Source organism: Neophocaena asiaeorientalis, unplaced genomic scaffold (genome assembly GCF_003031525.2).
Source record: "Neophocaena asiaeorientalis asiaeorientalis breed wild unplaced genomic scaffold, Neophocaena_asiaeorientalis_V1.1 scaffold123, whole genome shotgun sequence".
In the NCBI taxonomy this organism is placed as follows: Eukaryota; Metazoa; Chordata; class Mammalia; order Artiodactyla; family Phocoenidae; genus Neophocaena; species Neophocaena asiaeorientalis.
Window position 1 is genome coordinate 14235646 of NW_020173666.1, and position 21892 is coordinate 14257537.

Below are 21892 nucleotides of genomic sequence, written 5' to 3' on the forward strand. Positions count from 1 at the left end.
CTCCCGTTGCGGAGCACAGTCTCCGGACGCGCAGGCTCAGCGGCCATGGCTCACGGGCCCAGCCGCTCCGCGGCATGTGGGATCTTCCCGGACCGGGGCACGAACCTGTGTCCCCTGCATCGGCAGGTGGACTCTCAACCACTTCGCCACCAAGGAAGCCCCGTGCTGTCTCATTTTTATATTAGAAGCTTGGCATGAGAGCTTGCACTAATATAAAATATTTATGATTATGTAACTAAAGGCATTTGTTTTAGACCAACTTAAGGGCATTTAAAATACCATAGTTTTCTACTTCTTTTTGGTTTGCTTTAAAGATCATTTAAAAATTCAAATATGTGGAAAATAAAGGGAAAAACGTGTGATACTTTTCTCTTACTATTTCCCAATTAGCATTACACAATTACAGGATTGTGTAATTTTCAACACATATTTATTCATTCTGCACTTAGGATGTCAATAATATAATAAATAATGTAATACTGTATAATCACTTAAATTTCTCTGGAATATCATAGAGAATGCTTAAGCAATGTATTCAAATTCAACGGACTATTAAGTGAGACTGAATGAAAGGTTGAGAATGTTTTCCTATTATACCAAAATCTTAACGGATCTGGAATACTAGCTTTAACAAGTAAGATTTTATTATAGAAACTAGACTCACAATGGCACAGTGGAATAAGAAGAAAGGAAATAGCAAGAGAGAGGATATTCATGTTGTTAACTTTCTTTTCTTCCTGATGTGTAATATGGAAGGAATATGCTAGACCCCATGATTTGGAGAAGAGTCAGGGACTCCGATTCTAAAAGCCTTGCCGGCTTAAACGTAAACTCGAGCAAGAAGCTGCTGACCACGCCGTGCTCATGTGTGGATATTTGCACGGAGAAAGTCTAGCTTCCCTCTTAGAGGATTCCGTCTCCTGACTGATGCTCAAACCATGAAAAGCCCCAACGGTGCACAGCCAACACACCATGGCCTGGCCACTCTGCCCTTAGATTTAATGAGAGATCAGAAGCTCTTGAACGACCTGAAGGCAAATTTAACGGGCAACAGACGCTTACTGCAGAGAAAATGAATCCTGAATCTCATCTGTTTGAGGTGGAAGTAAAGGAAGAATTTCCGGGGATTAAAGGGCGTTGTAGGAGGGAGTGCCAAGTTCAGCCTGCGTTTAAAATGGAAATAATTCTCATTATCGTGACAGCTTTGCTGAAGGAAGAACTACTTTTCTGGGATTCAGTTGAATAGGAAACAGGCTATGAATTTAGGTAGAGAGCCAGATAATGAGACTAGCTTTTCTTGCTAATGGAGCCTAAGTTTGTTCTGGTCGTAGTGATATCCTTTAAAACAGTAGAGACTATCATTAATAAGCTGAAAGTTTCAGCTTTTCAGTTCATAGGTTAAAAATCTATAGGTGTGACCTCTAAGCCAGTGGGAGAATCAGGTTTCCCTGAAACGAAATCCAGTCCTGCCTAATCCCAGACTCCTAGATGTGTTGTTACTGTCTGACACTTTCTCAGTACGGGTCATTCATCTCGAATTGATTCAAACAAAATTTTGAGAAAACATAAACCTTCCCTTTAGTCCTTCATGATCATACGCTACACAGAATTGCGAAGAAGCATTTTCCCTCAACAATATATTCTGTGCATTTTTTGGTTTTTTAATATATTTAGCTCTGCCTCATTCTTTTAAAGATTGCCTGTCCCTCTACCCATTAAAGAACACCTGCATATGCTCCAATTTTTCATGATTTAATGATTCTGAGAATATTCTGGAACACATGTACCCGGACCTTTGGCAAGGAATCAAAATTCCAAGAGACAGAATTGCGTGTCCAATGGGGATCCACCTTTAACATGCTATCCTGGTTATTGTAAAGTGAACACACGTTCTGTTAAAAATTAAAATCAGTTGTAGACACTAAAACCAAAAATCTATAGGTGAAAAATCAGAGCTTTCCATGGAGAGTACATCACAATATTTCAAAGAAAGAACCAGATTAGGAAACATGTCTACAGTCAGGAATCACCTGACCCCTTCAATTCCACCTTCTGGGGCTGCAGGTGTGGTCTGACTCAAGGCAGGCCTGAGCACGTCGTTTTCTGGCCTCACAGCCCGGAGCGGTTCCCTGTCTTACAGAATCAGGTCCAAGCCCTGCATGTCATTCCGGGCCCTACATTCCTGCCACCCACCGCTTCGGCAGATGCTCCTCAACCTTTTCCAGGAACTCCAAACAGCTGGGCTTCTCGCACACACCGGCACTGATGCTCTACCCTCCCTGCCTTTGCACCTGCTGGCTGCCTGGAAGGCTTCTCTGCCACGTCCTTGCCTGGCTTGTAACCCTGACCCTTATTCTCGGCTCCGGCATCGTCTCCACCAGGAAGCCGTCTCTTAACCACAAGGTCTTCCTTTACTAGCTTGTTTTCTCTGTCATATTTTATAAGGTTATCTATTTATGTGTCTATCTCCTTTCCTAGCTCCTTTTAAATTCAACAAATATTTATTTATCGGGTACTCTTCTGAGGAAAGAGAGCCTCAGGGCCCACCCTGGGGCCGAGGGCTGGGTTTCACGCACAGCAGGCCAGCTCTCAGCCCCTGACAAACCAGTGAGTATCTCTAGGTATCAGAGTACTCTGGGGAAATACTGGACCGGGAAGTTTCCCTACCATCTTCTTTTTTTTTTTTATCAGATGCAAAGTGTTTAATAGTGTTAATAATATGTAAAAATAAGGGTGGCTAGTGAAGGCCCAGTGAAGAGAACGTGGGAAAAACAGTACCTGTGCTTCGTTTATTTCTCAGCCGAGCTAATGCTGCTGACCCTACCGCGCACGTACTGACGTGTTTCACATTTAGAAAGAAGGCTGGGTGCTGGGCTGGGATGGCTTTAAGGTGGATGGCATGGGTGCCCCGCCGGCTCCCGCGAGGTAGCAGGGCCCCCGGGAAGGGGGCAGGCCACAGGAATGCTCTGAACATAGACTAGAGTTGGACTTCCAGCAACACTGCAGAGCCCGGAGGGCTACACAGCGATGGCCCCCAGGCCACGTGATCTCACAGAGCAGCCATCAGAGCAGGGGGAGGTCAACGGGGGGAGGAAAGACCACAGCCACGAGCATGGTCGTGTCCCCAGAGCCCAGCTGGTCTCCCTCTCAGTGGCCTCCAGCGGTTACGTGGGGCCACTTGGCAGGAGGCAAGGGGCTGGGAGCTGGGAGGCGCTCCTTCTGGTAGGAGCTCTCTCAGGTCTCCCCACAGCTGTGGTGGCTCCCAGGGTGTGAGGATGCATGGACGTGACCACACGTGTAAGGGAAGGGAGACGCTGCCCTGGGTGTAGACTATCCCCAGGGAGAACCATCTGAATACGGACGGTGGTGTTTCTAAGCCCGTAAAGCTGTGCAAAGCAGCAGATATACGTGGGCTCCTGGGAGCCCCTGACTACGGTGAATGTCGTTTCATCCATCCAGAGGTGTCCCCAAGTTATCCCCTCCCATGCTTGAAATCTAGAGAGAAGCTGGTAGAAGGCAAAAATCCCATTCAGAAACACACTCATGGAAAGGCTAGTTTAATGACGGAGCCAAGCGTCACCCCAACATAAGGCACTAACTCTCCCGCCACAGGGATGGTGAAACCAGAGCCCGGAGTGTGTCCCGTGTTCGAAGGGATAGGAATCACTGACGTGAAAGAGAGAGTTTCACGGCCAAAAAATTGCGAACCAACTGGTTACACCAAGTTAAACAGATTCTTTACAAAAGGCATTCTGAACGGCTTGAATGTATGTTACGAATGGGGATAATAATAGCTTCCTTATGTGGTGTCTGTGAGGATTAAATGATCTGATACTCGAAGGGGACTTAGAACCAGCATTCAGTAAGTGCTCAGTACAAGTCAGTTGTTTTCCTTGTTGTTATTCTCCAAGAGGGGATACAGTGGGAACCGAGTGCCAGATGTGTGTGACGTGGTGGTACCTGCCTTTCCCCGCTGAGTAGCTCTAGACACCAAAGTAGTGGGGAGGGCGCTCTGGGGGAAATATTGGACTGGAACGTCTCCCTAGCACTTGTTTTTAAAAAGCAGGTGCAAAGTGTTCAGTAGTGTTAATAATAAATAATAATAAGGGCAGCTAGCGTTTCTCGAGTGCTTTCTCTGTGCCAGGCACCGGGAGGCATTTGCCACCCACCATGTCATATGGCTCTATTGCTGCGGGGCAGCTTCTGTTATCAGCTCTATTTTACAGAAGAGGACTTGCAGCTTAGGAGGCTAAGAAGCTTGACGTGAGAGAGCTGAGACTCAAACTCTGGCCAGATGGTGCCAGAGTCCCAGAGCTGAACTCCCCAGCTAGCAAGCCCTCGTAGAGCCCCTGACTGTCCCAGCCACGCAGCCGACGCCCTGAGACGCCCTCACTTCTTGCCCAGCCCAGACTCACCATGTTTTTCCACCGGCACGTGGCAACGGGGACAGGGTTTAGAGGTCTTCTTGATCGTTTCTTTGGAGGCGTGCTCCCACCGAGCCCGCTCTGCCGTCTTCTCATCAACTCGGTAGGCCTGGGTAAATGAGACAGAAGGAGCTGAAAGTCAGATCTTCACAGTGGGCTCCAACGTGGGTCCCTTGAAACACTGCACGGGAAGTTCTTAGAGATGGAAGTGCCTTCAGGCAAGAAGCTCAACAGTCAACTCACTTGACAAGTGGTGGGCGGCTCCTGGCCACGCAGGGACAAGCGCCGACATGGTTTCAACATCTGGCCTGTGCCTACAAGCTAAGACAAGACTGCAGTTTTGCAGTTTGCGTTCCTCTTTTTTATGGTCTTGAATAATTGTAACACGTAACATCTAGTGGGTGCTTAACATGCAGGCAAGGTGACACATACCCTTAAACCTTCTTGCTAGATGTTTCATCAGGCGAGTGTACTAGTTTTTATTTTACATCGAGGACTAGACATGTTAAACAACTGCCCAAAGCTGACAGGCAGCAGAGTCTGTGTGACTCCAAAATCTTTGCTTTTAAACTGTCTTCAACATCTTATTATCTTTCATTCCTGCACCTGGACAGGAACGTGGTCACAGACAGGACGGGGCAGGAACAGGGAGGTGAAGCTGATATGATAGAGGAAGTGGCAGCAGGAATGTGGAACAGCTAGAGGTCAAGATTGGGCTCTGGAGCCATAGCCGCATGGGTTCAAATCCCAGCTCCACCTGGGTGCGTGGCTTTGGGAACATTCCTTAACTCTCTGAAAGTTCCCATCTCAGATGGAAATCAAAATGCCTAGTGCATTGTGGTATCAAGGACCAAGTGGGTTAATTTCTTTGAAGGTTCAGGACGAGTATCTGACACACATTACCTGATAACAGAATGACCTCCAGACCTACAGCAAGCTCTCAGAAATGTTTGCTAACATTATTCAAGTCAGAGGAAAGAATCACCCCTGACTCATATACCACGAAAAGGAGGAGGGATTTCAAAGGAGCCGCCGAAGATATTCTGTGCCTGTCTAATTGTTCAGACACTACAATCTCTTCACTTACTTCAGTGTTGAATGACACATGCAGAAAAAGAACTGGTACATTTTGGGATTTAGTACAAGAACTCTGTGGTCTAGAAATATATCTCAAAATGTTAATCCAAACAGAACCCCTCCTTCTTGGCCTCTATGGTATTAAATTATTTTCTTCTATGCTTTAAAATCAATACGAACGTGCGGGTCATTTTATTAATTTGTAATGACTCTTAAAACATTCCCAGAGCTATTTTTAGATTAAGAAAGTACTAAAAGTGACTTAAAATATAAATTAGTGAAGAAATCAAATGACATGAAATGCTCTAATACTCTGATATTACTCTAATAATAACATTGATGATACTTTACAAAGTTGTAACACATTGTTTTTTACACTTCGATCTCCATCATTTCAGTGGCCCATCAAAGTAACCTAGAGAAATCAGGCAGCTATCAAACTTATTCTACAAAGGAGGCCTCTGAGTAGTAAAAACGCCAAGTGCCAGGTTTAAGGATGCTCACCTTGTGTATAACAGCACCAGGGCCAATCAAATCAAAAATCTGGAAAACCTGAAGGATGGAAACCCAAACCAGACATGCTCACACACGGGGTCTCCACCCAGCACCATGGTCTCTTAGCAGGTTTTCTAGATGGTGACAGTGAAAGTAAGTGGTGCTGGGATGGCTGTGCTCAGAAACGACTGTGTCAGGGCTTCCGTGGTTGACAATCCGCCTGCCAATGCAGGGGACATGGGCTCAGTCCCTGGTCCGGGAAGATCCCACACGCCGCAGAGCAACTAAGCCCAGGTGGCACAATTACTGAGCCCACGCGCTGCAACTACTGAAGCTCACGCACCTAGAGCCCGTGCTCCGCAACAAGAGAAGCCCCCGCAGCGAGGGGCACACGCACCGCAATGAAGAGTAGCCCCCGTTCGCTGCAACTAGAGAAAGCCCGCGCGCAGCAACGAAGACCCAACACGGCCAAAAAGGAACGACTGTGTCAGTAAGTAGAGCAATCATCCTCGGATACCACAGTGCAGAGAGGGACCTAGATCAGATGTGGAATCTGGTGAGTGGATCCTCCATCCCAGATACGAATCCAATTTTTATCATTTCATCATTAGATTCTAAATATTTTTGAAATGTTTAAGTTTTCACTCTTTAAGAATGAAGTATTAGGAGGTAAATAACTATGTTTACACCTCATTTGCAGCATTTAATGGTTTTTATGGTAATTAGTATTTATTTTTCTGTTATTTCCAATAGAAAGTGAATCCATCCAAGGCCAAGATCACGTTTGTGTCTTCCTCTTCTCTCCAGCATCTGGCACAGCGCATGGTACCTAGCGGGCACTCAGTACATTTTAGCTGAGTCAGTGAACAAATGACACATCCCATGAAGGCACCAGCCCGACAATCGTCTGGAACAGGACCCCGAGAACCAGCAAGGGCATGTGGGGTGCATCCCTGATGGTGGTCATTGAGGTGAAACCAACTTCTTTCTGTTAATCAGCTCTCCCGTTCACAAAGGAAACTTCCCTTGTAACTCAGAGGACGTCATGTGATCTGTAAATACTTTGTTAGAATAAAGCAGAATCAGTTTAACCCTAAGAAGCAACCACAGGTCACGGAAAACTTCCTTTGGCTCTGGGACAACGTAGAGACCACTCATGGCCCAGAGCCCGGTGATGAAGCTGTGATGAATGAGAACGGACACAAGATTTAGTAAGTAGCTTTGTATCTCAAGTACGCGTCTTCCAATCAGCTCAGATCACGTGTGGTCCTAACCCTAAGTGAACATAGCAAATACCCTTCCCGATCCTACGTCCCCAGCTTCTCTTTTTAAGGTTCAGGAGCTTGTCATTCTGTAGTAGTGGTTTAAAATTGCTTACTGGAGGCATACAGATCAGAGAAATATATAATGTTACTTATCAAAGACTAATTTGAAGACGCCACTTTTCAGCAATATGGCGCACTGCATGCTAAGTGCAATTTCTCCGAGGTCTATATACCTAAAAATGCTGGATGGAATATGCAAGAAAAGTTTTTGCCTAATGGTTGATCTGATGGAAAAGTCAGGACAATCCCTGAAGGTCAGGATAAGAGAGAGAAAATCTTACTGGTGCAGGGAGGGAGGAATCTGGTGTTTGCTATGGGGCTATTTTCCTAGTCACAGGCTGCCCAAGGCCTGGTCTTTACAAGCAGAGATGGGACCTGGGCCAGAGCAGGGTGGAAGGTGGAAAAATCCTCCCAGAAGAGAGAACTGATAAAGAATTGATGAAAAAGACTTATGTGCTGGTCTCAGCCTTCGTCCTATGGTGGAGCAGGTCGGAGAGACAAAGTTCCTCTGAGAATTCCCAACCACTAAGCCTTATGCACGGCGTTTGTGAAAAGAATTCATACCACTTGATTAGCTTAAAAATGGACTCACGCCAAAAAGTTAATTTGAAATACTCCCGGATTGGCAGTATACCCAAGAACCTGGCTGAAGCAAAAATATTTTCTGTAGAGTAATGCACTTTAAAAAGACAAACCTCAAAAAGAAAAAAAAAAAAACCACACAAATAAAATTCCAAGAAACCTGAGATCACAATAAAAAAGTCACCAAATACAGGCAAAAACAAGCTACCGTGAGTGAAAGTGGCAGAAATGCAAAACTGCAGAACTTGACCAGCAAAGGTTGTGGAGATTGGAATGATCAGATGCAGAGTACAAAATAAATGTTTAGTAATACAAATAAATTTATTTATGAAAAAAATAGATTCACAGACATAGAAAATAAACTTATGGTTACCAAAGGGGAAAGGGTGGGGTAGGGGGAGAGGGATAAATTAGGAGTTTGGGATGAACAGATACACCTACTATATATAGACAGATAAACAACGAGGATTTACTGTATAGCACAGGGAACTATATTCAATATCTTATAATACCTATAATGGAAAAGAATCTGCAAAAGAATCTATATATATGCACACACATAAATATATATGTATGTATACATATAACTGAATCACTGTGCTGTACACCTGAAACTAACACAATATTGTAAATCAACTGTAGTTTAATTTTTTTAAAAAGTAAATCAATAAATTAAATGGCATGGCATCCCGTTCCTCACATGCTCATGGAACCAGCTCTCTTGTCCTCTGGCTGGTTTTCCCATTGATTCCATGAAGAAGACAGAGCTGTGTCTAAGAATCGTGCCGTGACGGCTACAAAGCTGTAATAGGTCTGCAGTGAGCAGCTGCAGAGGGAGGGGACATAAGTACACATACAGCTGATTCACTTCATCGTACAGCAGCAGCTAACACAACATGGTAAAGCAATGCTACTCCGATAAATAAATTAATTTAAAAAAAAAAGAAGTAACAGTGACCATGTCTATTATATTAGGAAGCTGTGCTCTCTGTCAGGAGCTCGGAGTAGATCATTTAATTTAGCGATTGTAGCCTTCCTAATAGGTAGGGCTGCTGCCAACTATTTCAGAGGAAGAAACCTCAGTTTCAAGAAGCAACGAACTTGCCTGCGGCCACAGAGACTCAGCAGCAGTTTCAGTGTATAACCCCTGGGCTCTCTGATTTCAGACCATGCTTTTGCTGCTACCGTTTCTTTCACGATGACGTCACATGTTACAGAGAGGACTAAGGGTTGAAGGCCATGGCACTGTCACAGAGTGGTTCCACACCCTGAGGCCGAGGGGCGGGAAATCTCTGCTTCCTCTGCGCCCAGCCGACGCCCTCACTCTCCACCACTCTCTGACCCACTGCTTTGTGGCTGGATCTCACTTCTGCCTGACCTGCTGAAACTGTTCTCAGAAAGGACACGAGTGAGGCCACAGTTGCCAAAGCCAATGCCTTTTCTCTGTCCTTTTCATCTCTGATAGTCCCACTGCCCCCTAACACTGTGGGCTTCCTTCCTCCTTGGTAGAACAGAGCCACGGAGAGCGCCCAAAACCTCTCAGAAGGCCTCTGCCCGCATCAACGTTATTCTTGTTTCTTCCGCATCACCCACTTGGATCCACGTGGAAGGACAGCCAGAGACCCACCTCTACTGCTGCTGGCCTAACTGATGTGGGGAACCAAGAAACACAGCTCTGGGTCACCCTCATGTGCCCAGACGACTGTGTTAGACCTTCGACTATCAATCCCTGGGGAAAAGAGTTGTCATCAAGTCTCTTCTGCTGAGATCTCTGCTTAGCATCTTTTATGAGTATCCTTGATACTGATATTCAAATCCTTCTGGAATGATCACGAACAGAGGCCGGATGCCCACTGCTACAGGATCACCTAGGGATTTAGAAAACACACGCACACCTTTGCTTGTGCTCACAACCTGGAGATTTGGATTCAGTAGGTCTGGAATGGGGTCCAGAAATGTGAATCCTTAAAAACGCCCTGGGGGCTTGTGGGGCGCAGGGAGGCTTGGGAGCCATCTCACTTGGGCCTGGAAAGCATGTTTAGTTGGATAAACTCACCCTCCCTTATGCCTTTAGTCATCAAGCTGTGAAGAATGAGTTGTCATTGTGCTGCCAGGAGGTGAAGGCATGGTTGTCACTCAGCATTATCGTCCTACCTGTGATTAACTGTGGCTCATATAGGGCAGTGTGGCAGGTTAATTGCACAGACCTTTGTGCCTGCTTTCTGTTCACCCTTCGTGAGGGGGAACGTGTGTGAGTGCGAGTGGGGGGTAGGGGGCAGGATGCGGTGTGGGTGGAATGGGACAAGTGTCTCTTCTTACATAGTTGATGGCTAAAAATAGCAATTTCCTACAGTCTCCTATATACCTTCAAAATTGCCTCAGCGAGGTCAAGTATTGGCATGACAGACAGTCTGTGGCTCAAGAAGGGCCATGGGTTTTGTTTATAAGGTGATTATTGTTAAGTGAACACTTAGAGGTGTCCGTGTCATGGGAAGTGGTTCAGAGCAGGGCTTTGGAGTCATCAGTGCCTGGGTTTAAATGCCAGCATCCTTCTTTACTTGCTGAGTAACCATGGACAGACACCGAGCCTCAGCCCCTTCTCATCTGCACGTGTGTCGAATAAAGTCCACACCTCACAAGGGTGGTTGCGAGTCAAGAATACAAGTGCTTACCAAATAGCCTGGTGCCCCATGAATGCCAAGTTCGTCTTTTCTATGATCATAACCATTATCTTGTCATAATTGTCCTCACCTCGCATTTATAGAGATGAGACCATCAGACTGTAGGAGTTTGTATAAACCGAAAAGACTGCTGACGTCTCCTTTAAAAAACACAGGTAAATCAAAGCAAAGTGCCCCCAGAGGCTTTAAAATTTGTGCCTAGGAGACCCTGTTAATACGTATGCAAGTTAGAACAACTTGAGAGACTGTTCGAATTCATGTCATCTTTCCTGCTTTAGGAAACTTATTTGTGACATCTGTTTAGTCAATAATCAGACAAGTATATCCTAATTCTAAAAGTCACTTTAAATCTATTGTCCAAAAAGGATCAGATTGCCATGAATCCCTGAAAACAGCTGGCTTAATTCAGATTGTGAATGCTTTCAGGTGAATGCCGACTTTGAAATGTTCACCTTTATCATCAAAATTGCATGCCCAGACAGCACCCACTTGCCACATCCTTACTGAAAACTCCCACCTCCACAGAAAGAAGCGGGTCCCAACTTCCCCAGAGTCACAGCACGGTCAGGTGTTCCGGTCCAAGACCCCTGCTTGTGAGCAGCGCGCCCCCTGCTGGTGAGTCGGAACACCGCATTCCCCTTTCAGGCCCGAAGATTCTTGGAACTATCATTACTCTCTATTTTCGGGGGAGTGTATGTATTTACATAGTACTAATTTATATAATAAACATATACCAGAAATAACTACTCTGTATATCTTTATCCCTATGTGTATTTAGAAAGAAATCACTTAAGTGCTAGGATGTAACGGGGCGTCTGTCCGGGGCTGCACTCTCTGTACTAAGTTCCCAACTTCCCGGGCCACGCTCTCAAATTCAGTTTGGAAGAATATACTTGATGATGGCATTAACAGTGGTGATTTCTGTTCTTAGTGCAATGGGTGGTACCAAGCACCACTTGGATTGCCACTTAGACCTTATATAGCCCTGCCCCATGGGACCTCGACTGCTTTGCAGCGAGGAAGGAAAGTAAATAAATAATGTCTATTAGCATATTTTAAGATTGATGCGGAAATGGGACAACATAAATATTAAGATTATTAATAGGACATATATACACTACCAAATGTAAGGTAGATAGCTAGTGGGAAGCAGCCGCATAGCACAGGGAGATCAGCTGGGTGCTTTGTGACCACCTAGAGGGGTGGGATAGGGAGGGTGGGAGGGAGGGAGACGCAAGAGGGAAGAGATATGGGAACATATGTATAACTGATTCACTTTGTTATAAAGCAGAAACTAACACACCATTGTAGAGCAATTATACTCCAATAAAGATGTTAAAAAAAGATTATTAATAGGTATCATTTAATGGGAATTTTAAAGTTCTTTGTGTTCAGCTATTATCACACATTGACAAATGGGAAAAACTGCACTTGAGCGAGGAAGATAAGCTAAGTTGTATCCTGGATGATGGAGATTGCTAGTTCATGGCTTGCTCAGGTCGGTAATGACTAAAATTATCAATGTAGAAAGGATTTTGAATGTGGAAACATCACTAATGCACAGAGGAAGCCAGAGCAGAGAACAAGCTTGTCCTTTGTGTAAAGTGTAGATACTCTGGTACAAAGCTGGCTATTATTCTTTGCTAGAGCTGGCACAGAAATCTCTTCATTCAGCAAATATGTGCTGGACGCCTGTGATGTGCCAGGCACTGTTCTAGGTACTAGGGCTATGTAAACAAAAGAGATGATAAACAAACAACAAACGAAAAAATCCCTGCCTTGTAGCGCTTACAAGTTAGCAGAACAGTGGTTCTTAGCCTGTGGCTTGCATTAGTACCACCTGGAGGCCTTGTTCAAACACAAATTGCTGAGTTTCTGGATCAGTAGGTCTTGACATGTTCCTGGGTGATGCCCAAGCAGCTGGCCTGTGGACTACCTTGTGAGAAGTAGCAGAACATCCGCATACACTGCAGTCAACACAGATACAAGGAACTGTGTGTGTGTGCTGGAGCGCACGTTGTCTTGAATGTGTACGTCGAATCTCTGCAACCTGATGTAATCGTGTGGGGTGTGTGTGTGCTGGAATGAGGACGGATGAGGAAAGAACCACCTTGTTTACTGCACACTGTGATTTGTCAGGCTCCACACTAGGCGTAATGCATGCATTGTTCATTAAATCCTTTTGCATTTACAACATCATATTACAGATGAGGAAAGCAAGGCTTGGAGACGTTACATAATTCACTTAATGATGACCACAGTTCACGTACCAGTTAGGGTTCTCTAGAGAGACAGAACCAGTAGGATACATATGTATGTATGAAATATGTGGATTTACTTTAAGGAATTGGCTCATGGGATCGTGGGAACTGGCAAGTTCAAAATCTGTAGGGCAGGCTGGAGACGCAGGTGGAGTGTCTATGTTACAGTCAGGAGGCTGAATCCCTTCTCATCTGGGAAATCTCAGTCTTTGCTCTTAAGGCCTTCAAGTGATTAGATGAGGCCCACCTACATTACAGGTCATCTCCTTTACTTAAAGTCAGCTAACTGATGGTAGGTGTTGACCACATCTACAGAATACCATCCCAGCAGCACGGAGACTAGTGTTTGACCAAAAAACCATGCAACATAGCTTAACCAAGCTGACACACAACAATCAACCATTACAGCTAGTCACGGCTGAGACTTATTTTCAACACCAGATCAGTTTGACTTCAAAACCGTCCTGCCTGACCACGGATTCCTCATAGGATAGGGATGATCATATAAGAGATGTACACTGAGTTCTGGCTGAAAGAAATTAAAGGTAAACCTGGAAAGCAACAGCAGTAAATTAAAATGTGCTGACCCTTCATGCATGTGTTCGGCAACTGCTTCATTTGATCAGAGGTGATCAGGGAGAGCAGATGAATTATTTTCCCCACAATTGGTCTACAAGCCCTCCTGTCCTGCGGATGGCAATATATAAATACATATATTCCACCCCCCCCATTTTAAATCAATCAGTGAATAAAGGATTCATTGAAGGCAGGATCTAGCTCTTAGTTTTTCAAGTCTGTACTTCACTCAGAGATGCTGCGCCTGTCTTGATTCTCCTGCCCCTGCTGTCAACTGAAAGCAGTGAACACTCCTTTTTCCCCAGGTCACTTCACTTGTGGCCACCATTTCTTAAAAAATATAGGATTTCCCCTAAGGATTTAGCGCCATCTGGTGGCTGAGAGAAGCTCTGCAGGTGTTTCCCCTCTTCCTGCTCGAGGAGGAAATGCAGGGAATCTCCAGGGCATGTCTTCTTCGGGGGGAGATGAAACAGTCTCCGGCGTGTGTGCGTCTGTGCTGAGTGGGTAGCTGTGATGCGTATGGTGAGTGTGTTTTGTACGTATGTGTTGTGTGTGGTGCTTATGTGGGGTGGGGTGTGTATGGGGCATGGGTATGTGTGTTGAGTATACACATGCAGATATGCCACATATGTGTGTACGCGATATATGTGTGTTGGATATATTGTGTGGTGTGTGTGTGGGGGGGGTATATGTGTGTGGTAACAAGTTTCTGTAAAAATACTTTCCACGTTACGGCGTTGTTCCAACAGCTGCTCCTGAGTCTGGGGCGCAGGGTCTGGACAAGCGGGTTCAGGTGAGGGCTGTGCTTTCAGGCCTCCTCTAGCGAGCCGGCCAGGACCCCTAAACCCGCGTGGATCCAGAGGGCTCGGGGCAGCTCCACGTGAGCTCCCCACGCGGGGAGGCAGCCGAGGCGGGGACTCTGGCCTGGTGTCTGCGAGGAGGGCTGAGCTCCTGCTGGGACCAGGGAGAGATCGTGTCCTTCAGTGTGGACACCAGGCTGCGTGGAACTCCTGGGGCTGGGGAGGCATCTAGAAACCCCCTAGGGAGAGAGGCTGAAGCCCCAGGCAGCGCTGCGGGCAGCCCAGTTTCTCTCTCTCCACTGATGGCCCCGGAGGAGAAGAGAACAACTGCTGGAGAACAGGAGGGGCTGTCGGAGAGACGGAGCCCTGGGTCTGCGTGGTAAAGTTTGATGTGTGAATGAGTGAGTGCGAGTGTGTGTGTGAGAGTGTGTGTGAATGTTTGTGTGTATGTGTGAGTGTGTGTCCACACGCTGAAGTGTGCCTCTGTTTGTTTTTCAATGTTGCCTTTCATTTTCTCTCTCTGGTGCCTGACACTTTTAGCATTCAGCCTTAAAAATACCCAAACCTCAAAGTTGTACCATTCTGTAGTACTTTACAAGGCATAAAATCCTTCACATACATTCTCTTTCCATTGTTTGTAGACCTTGCTGGCCCAGTGTGGCAGGTGAGGAAAAACGCTGTAAGAATTGACAAACTTGCCCGGAAGTGGAGGAGATCATAGCCTGTCCTGAGCAGTAGCCCAGGGCCATTTCTGCTCCCCCGGGGCCAACAGACCAAGCGCTTGGGGAAGGCACTACAGAAGCGCCAGTGTTGTCTTCTGCACCTGTTCTCCTCCTTCCTACTGAATGACAGGCGGACGATGCGCCTGCGTTTCCTGGGCTCTAGCACCGTCACTACGTGTCTGCACGTCTGCCACCCTACACATCCAGGGTCAAGAATCTGAGCGAAGTGCATTGATAAAGCTGCATTACTTAAACCAACAGGCGATTCAGGAGCTACACTCCCAAGTAACTGTGGACCTAGACCTCTGGGGATAATAAATTCCCCCCGTCTCCCGATTCTGGGGCTGCACCTGTGTGAACAGCAGTAAGTGGCCAGGAGATAAGTCTGCAGTGAGTCAGCCAAGCACACCCAGGAATCCAGTCCTCCTGAGCCAGCGCTGCTTTGCTCTCCTTCTCCAGGGCAGGCACGTCCCTCAGCCTCCGGTGGTAGAACCGGGGAGGTTGAGGCAGGGGTCCTGGGTGAGGGGCGATCAATTGGAGATGATTAATCGGTGTCTTTATCAGCCAAGGCATCCCTCTGAGGTGGTCTATGCATCTATTCCTTTACCCGCCGAGCACCTCTGCTGAGATGTCCAGAGTGAACTCGTCATCTCTCCCCGAGCACCTTGCTTCTGTCCCTGTGTTTCCTCTCCCAGTGAATGCACTGTTACCCACACAAGTTCACCCAAGGTGGAAATCTGAGCATTGACATGAACTCATTACTGCTCTCATCCTGTCCTCTAATTCATTGCCAAGGTCTGGATCCTACCTGAGACCCACCACCTCTCTGTATCCCCGCTGCCCTTGTCAGCACCCCGATGAGTCTCTCGTCTTGACTCTGCTGGTGGATCCTTGGCTGCACCGCAGCCCTGCCCCACCTTGGGCACTGGTTTCCCCAGCTGCGGGCAACTTTGGCTGCATCTCTGCTGAGATGCTACACGGGACTTTCCCTAAGTCAAAGCACTGCCTCATTCCTTGTGGAGGTGGGGACAACACACACCCAATGACCAGTTGACGTATGGATGGACGGGGGCTAAAGTTCAGCCTCCAGCCCCGCACTCAGGGTGAGACAACTCTCAAGAGCCGCCCCGCCTCTAGCTCCCCTCATCTCCCGTTGTAACGGCATCACTTCAGCTTCTCCCTCCGCTCTGTCCTGCTTCCCTCTCTTCCTAAGGTGTCATTCCTGAGAGCACGCCCACAGACACCCTCTGTCTGCCAGACTCAGAGGCGGTTTCCCTGGGAACGTGACCTATGACAGCTGGTACCAGGAGTGGTCCTAGGACACAGACCATACGATGGGGCAGGGGACAGAGTTGAACACTTGCCAGCTGGCTGCCAGAGAAGAGGCCATTCCCTGTGGGACACGAGCCCTGGAAGCTTTGAGTGGTGTCAGAGCTGCGAAGGGCTGTGCCCTGGGTTGGCTCCAGTGCAAGCAGTCCTGTCTCTGGGGCCATACAAATAGGCAGACCCTATGGTATTCAAGGTGTGTGTGGTGGGAAAAGATGTCGCATGGAGTTTATTGCAAGCCAGTAAGAGAATCACAATGGCAATGTCTGGAGTTCTGAGCGGCGCTGTTTGGAAAAAGCTCCCAGCGTGCTCCTGAGCCCCATGCAGCTGGAGCGTCAGCTGCAATCGTTCACGAGAGGAAGGTGGCACATCCAGGATGAGGACAAAGAAGACAAGGAGGTCTGCATAAAAGGCACGTGGATAGAATTTGAGAGCGGGCATGAGATATGCAACATATTAATGCCCACAGGAGAGCATCTGCCACAGAAAGGGGCCTTCAACTAGTAAGTAGAATGATCCAGCCAGTTGACATCAGCCAGCCACACCAGTGCTCGTCAATGGGCTCCTGAATGGAGCACTCATGGTGGCAAGATGGCAGCTCTGCTCGGATCCTATAGCTTCGGCTTTCACTTGCCAAGTCTGAGGTAGCTACTGCCACTGCCAATGTCCAACGTGTCAGCAACATTAAGTCCCTAGTTCTCCCTTCAAGGTATGGGGTTTGCCTTTCTTGACAACAGAGCCTCAGACAGAACCACCATCTGAAGGCTTATGGGATCTTGTATAACATCACATTGGACTAAGGAAACCCACTTTCTAGCAAAGGGCATGTCACAGAGGGCACGTGACCATAGTGCACACTGGTCCTGTCACATATCACATGACCCAGAAGCTGCTGATCCGACCCAGTGATCGGCCTGCCTTTCAAGATGCAGCTGGAGCTCCTACATCTCCAGCAGTAAGTGGAGATGAGGTGCTATTCTTTTATTTTTTTAAATTTTATTATTTTTTAACATTATTGAGTATAATTGCTTTACAATGGTGTCTTAGTTTCTTCTGTATAACAAAGTGAATCAGCTATATGTATACACATATCCCCATATCCCCTCCCTCTTGTGTCTCCCTCCCACCCTGAGGTGCTATTCTTCAAGACGGGATTTACACTCTAAATAAAAAACCACAGTTCGATACCGTGTCTCCAACACGTAGAATACGATGGCGGGAGTAGGAATGTAAGCCCCACTTATTATTACTCTCAGTGACCCACCTGGGAATCTGTGCTCTACCTGGGCAACTTGGAGCCTTACAGATACAGAGGCTCTGGTTTCCACAGGGAAGATGCTTCTACCAGGGAACACACCAAGAATTCTATTAAACTTCAAGCTACAGCTGCCATTTGGTCACCTTATGTGTTTACCCAGAGACTGGCAGGCAAGGAAAGGAGTCACCTTTCTGGCAGGGATAAGTGACCATTAGGAAAAGGTAGGGCTGCAGCTATGGAATGGAGGGAGGAGGAATATGGTTGGCACCCAGGTGGTTCACTGTGGCATCCCTCGGTGCTCTCCTGCCCAATGTGGATAGCAAATGGCCACGCTCAGTAGTCCTGGCTTTAGAAAGGCAGGTAAGCAGGGGTTTGGACCCATCAGGGATAACCTAGAGGTGCTTGGCTGAGGGTGAGGGCGAAACAGTCACAACCCACAGCCCAACTGCAGGGCTGTGAGCTGTAGTTCAGCCTGCTGACTTCCCTCTTGTAAACCTCCGTGGTCTCTTCCTCATTCTCTCAGAGTGCAAGGGGAGGACTGTAGTGAGTGCTGTGAAACTGGCCAGAGCAACTATTTCCCCGGCCGCGGGGTATGTTGGCAACACACAGCCCTCGGCTAAGTCTCTATCCAGGACCTGCCCTCAGCTGAAGCAAGCGGCTTCCTCCCCCAAGGTCCTGCTCCCTCCTGGGTCGGGGGGGCTCACAGCCAAAGACTGGTCTACGTGAGGGGGTGTAAACTCCTGCCCTCCTGCCCCCCTTGATGCAGAGCAAATCTGAAGGACCACCCTAGCCCCAGAGCTCCTTACAGGACTGGCTGAGGCCCCTGCTGCAGCTGTACTGCAGCTCACCCCCTCCCTTTGCCGTCACCCTGCACAGAGCTAGTCCCCAAAGTGCCCTCCCGCACCTGCACTCAAACCTCAAGGGTCTCAGGGTTGGCTTCCTAAAAACACGACCTCTTACGAGTCCCTCCTGTTTTTCCTATTACAGCTGGTGATCTTTCAAAAACATCAATCTGATGATGTCAATCTCATTAAAATCCTTTAATGCCTTCTCACTGCCCTTAACTCTAACCTCCGTAACCTGACTCATAAGACTTTATTTGCTGAGCGCTGCCTACTATGGCTACTGCCACCAACGCTTATACAAGAGTCACACTGAGCTTCCCTCGTTTCTCTGAGTATGCCATTCTCTTTCATCTCTAGAACTCTGCATATCTTGTCCCTCTGCCTAAAGCGCCCTTCGTGCCATCCTTGCCTGGACAGTTCATTTTTTAGGCGTTAGATTTCATTCGTTCCTGTGAACAGTTCTTTAAATCTCTTAGAAGCCTGGATGTCATAGCTTCCTGAGCGTCCCCTTTTGTGGCTGTTGGCACGTAAATATTTTAATTACTTGTTAAGATGTTTTTCTATGTCACTAGATTATAAACCTCATGAGATCAGAGGCTGGTCTATGTTTAATGTTGTATCCAAAATACCGAGTACTGTGCATGGTGCATAGTAGGTACTTTATAAATGTTTACTGAATCTCTATTTTCCTTCTTTTAATTGATTATAAGAAATTCAGACTTAGCAGAAATAAGGTTCAAAGTCATGGAACACAGAGTCTGCAGACACAATTCCACCTATGGATAGATGTTTACATTTTTTTTAAGTTAGTTCTTGACCTTTAAAAATAAGGATATTTAACATAAACACATGGATTTCAAGCTACTCAAACCTTAAAAAACCAGTTGGGGAGATCTGGTGACATGGGTCCCTCATCTCTGCCTGGTAACAACTGACCTGAGTGACGCAGCCGTGTGGCACTGACAAGCTATGCGCACCCTGGCCTGGCACAGACTCCATCGCGGTCCGTGTGTAACTGTTCTTGCAGGCTGGTGCTTTGATGTGCTATTCTGCTGTTGTTCTGTTTGTTGAAATAGGAAAGTTAGACGAAAAGTGTACTGTATCTTTACACTCAAAACATTGAGAGGCCTGTGAGCTTAATCCAGCCTACTCGGCTTGTTTATATTACTAGTCTGGTGCCTGTTAGCATTTAAGTTTGCCACGCTGGGACAGCCAGCATTAACCTGCATGTCTCCCTTTTTCAAAATGCAGAGTGACACCAGTAAGCACTACTGATCTGGTGATGATCAACTCTAGCTCCTGGCAGGTCACTCTCCCTCCTCCTGCCTTGCCTGTCATCTAAATCCACCGCAAAAAGTTGCCATGAGGCTCAACATGTGATGGTGTATTTGAAGGTGCTTTGTAACCAAGTACTACACAAGGGTAAATTATTATTATCTTTCCCTGGGCAAAATGGTGGCTTTATTCTTCTAATTTAGGAGGCTGAAGGAGGGAACAGTGGTTTATTGTGGGAATCTTATTTTCTCTTATGAATCAAAAGATTACTGACACAGGGACTTCCCTGGTGGCGCGGTGGTTAAGAATCCGCCTGCCAGTGCAGGGAACACGGGTTCGACCCCTGGTCCGGGAAGATCCCACATGCCGAGGAGCAACTAAGTACGCAAGCCACAACTACGGAGCCCATGTGCCATAACTACTGAAGCCTGTTCACCTAGACCAGAGCCCGTGCTCCGCAACAAGAGAAGCCACGGCAATGAAGAGTAGCCCCCGCTAAGCCCTGGGGGGATAGCCACGGTGAGTGCTTGTGCGTCTGTTACGAATCGCTTCTTTGTTTGCTAGAGTCTTATGGGTCTCATGGACACAAGCCCTGTTGGTTTTCAGAGCTAGCTGTTGTGGGAGCCAGGCCTTCTGGTGGGAATCTTAACAGCTGCGGCCCTAGATGTGAGGTCCAGACCCTTTGCGCCTCTAGGAGAAGTTGAGAGTTGGGGTTCCTGTTTCAAGGTGGCTATCTTCTCCACTGTCTGGTGTAGAGGAGTAGCTCAGCTAACCTCTGGGTCCCTGTGGCTGTCTAGCGCATAGCCGTACAGGCGTACCTCATTCGATGGTGCTTCCCTTTGTTGCACTTCACAGATACTGTGCTTTTTACAGATGGAAGGTTTATGGCAACTGTGCCTCAGCAAGTCTGTCAGCGCCACCTTCCCAATAGCGCTGGCTCACTTCGTGTCACACTTGTCACACATTTTGTCACACTTGTCACACATTTTGTCACACTTGTCTCACAATAATTCAAACTTTTCCATCATTAGTGTATCTGTCACGGTGATCTGTGATCAGTGACCTTTGATGTTACTATTGTAACTTTTACGAGGCCCCCATGAACCGCGCCCACGTAAGACTTCCAACTTGAGCGGTAAATGTTGTGTGTGCTCTGACTGCTCCACAGACCGGGCACTCCCCTGTGTCTCTCCCCCTCTCCTTGGGCCTCCTTATTCCCTGAGACACAACAATATTGAAATCAGGCCAATTAATAACCCTACAGTGTCCTCTAAGTGTTCAAATGAAAGGAAGTGTTGTAAGTCTCTCGCTTTAAATCAAAAGCTAGAAGTGATTAAGCTCAGTGAGGAAGGCCGTGTCCGAGGCCGACACAGGCCGAAAGCCAGGCCTCTTGCACCAAACGTTTAGTCAAGCTGTGAACGCAAAGGAAAAGCTCTTGAAGGAAATTTAAAGCGCTACTCCAGCGGACACATGAATGATAAGAAAGTGCGATAGCCTTATTGCTGATATGAAGAAAGTTTGAGTGGTCTGGACAGATCAAATCAGCCACAACATTCCCTTAAACCAAAGCCTAATCCAGAGAAAGGCCCCGACTCTCTTCAGTTCTGTGAAGGCTGAGAGAGGTGAGGAAGCTGCAGAAGAAAAGTGTGAAGCCAGCAGAGGTTGGCTCATGAGGGTTAAGGAAACAAGCCGTCTCCATCACATCAAAGTACAAGGTGAAGTAGCAGGTGCTGATGGAGAAGATCCAGCTGAGATAATTCATGCTACGCTAAACAGCAGGTGAAACAGTCTTACCTCGGAAGAAGATGCCATCTAGGACTTTCAGAGTTAGAAGTCGATGCCCGGCTTCAAAGCGTCAAAGGACAGGCTGACTTTCTTGTTAGGGGCGAATGCACCTGGTGACTTTAAGTTGAATCTAATGCTCGTTTACTGTTCCCCAAATCCTGGGACCCTTAAGAATTGTGCTCGGCCTACTCCGCCTGTGCTCTGTAAACAGAACGACCAAAGCCCGGATGACGGCGCAGCTGTTTACGACACGGTTTACTGAATATTTCAAGCCCATAGTTGAGACCTGCTGCTCAGAAAAAAAGGTTCCTTTCACGATATTACTGCTCACTGACAATGCACCTGGTCACCCAAGAGCTCTGATGGAGAAGTACAACGAGATTCATGTTGTTTTCATGCCTGCTGACACAACACCCATCTTGCAGTCCATGGATCAAAGAGTCATTTTGACTTTCAATTC

General features: G+C 47.0%; 1 protein-coding gene across 1 annotated transcript in view; it reads right to left on the minus strand.

Annotated features, from left to right (window-relative positions):
• PRKN (parkin RBR E3 ubiquitin protein ligase) overlaps window positions 1-21892 on the minus strand; it is a 1231166-nt gene that overhangs the window by 3823 nt on the left and 1205451 nt on the right. Inside the window, exon 11 of the mRNA XM_024747998.1 lies at window positions 4416-4533. Coding sequence (XP_024603766.1) covers window positions 4416-4533 — 118 coding nt within the window. The remainder of the gene's footprint in view (window positions 1-4415; window positions 4534-21892) is intronic.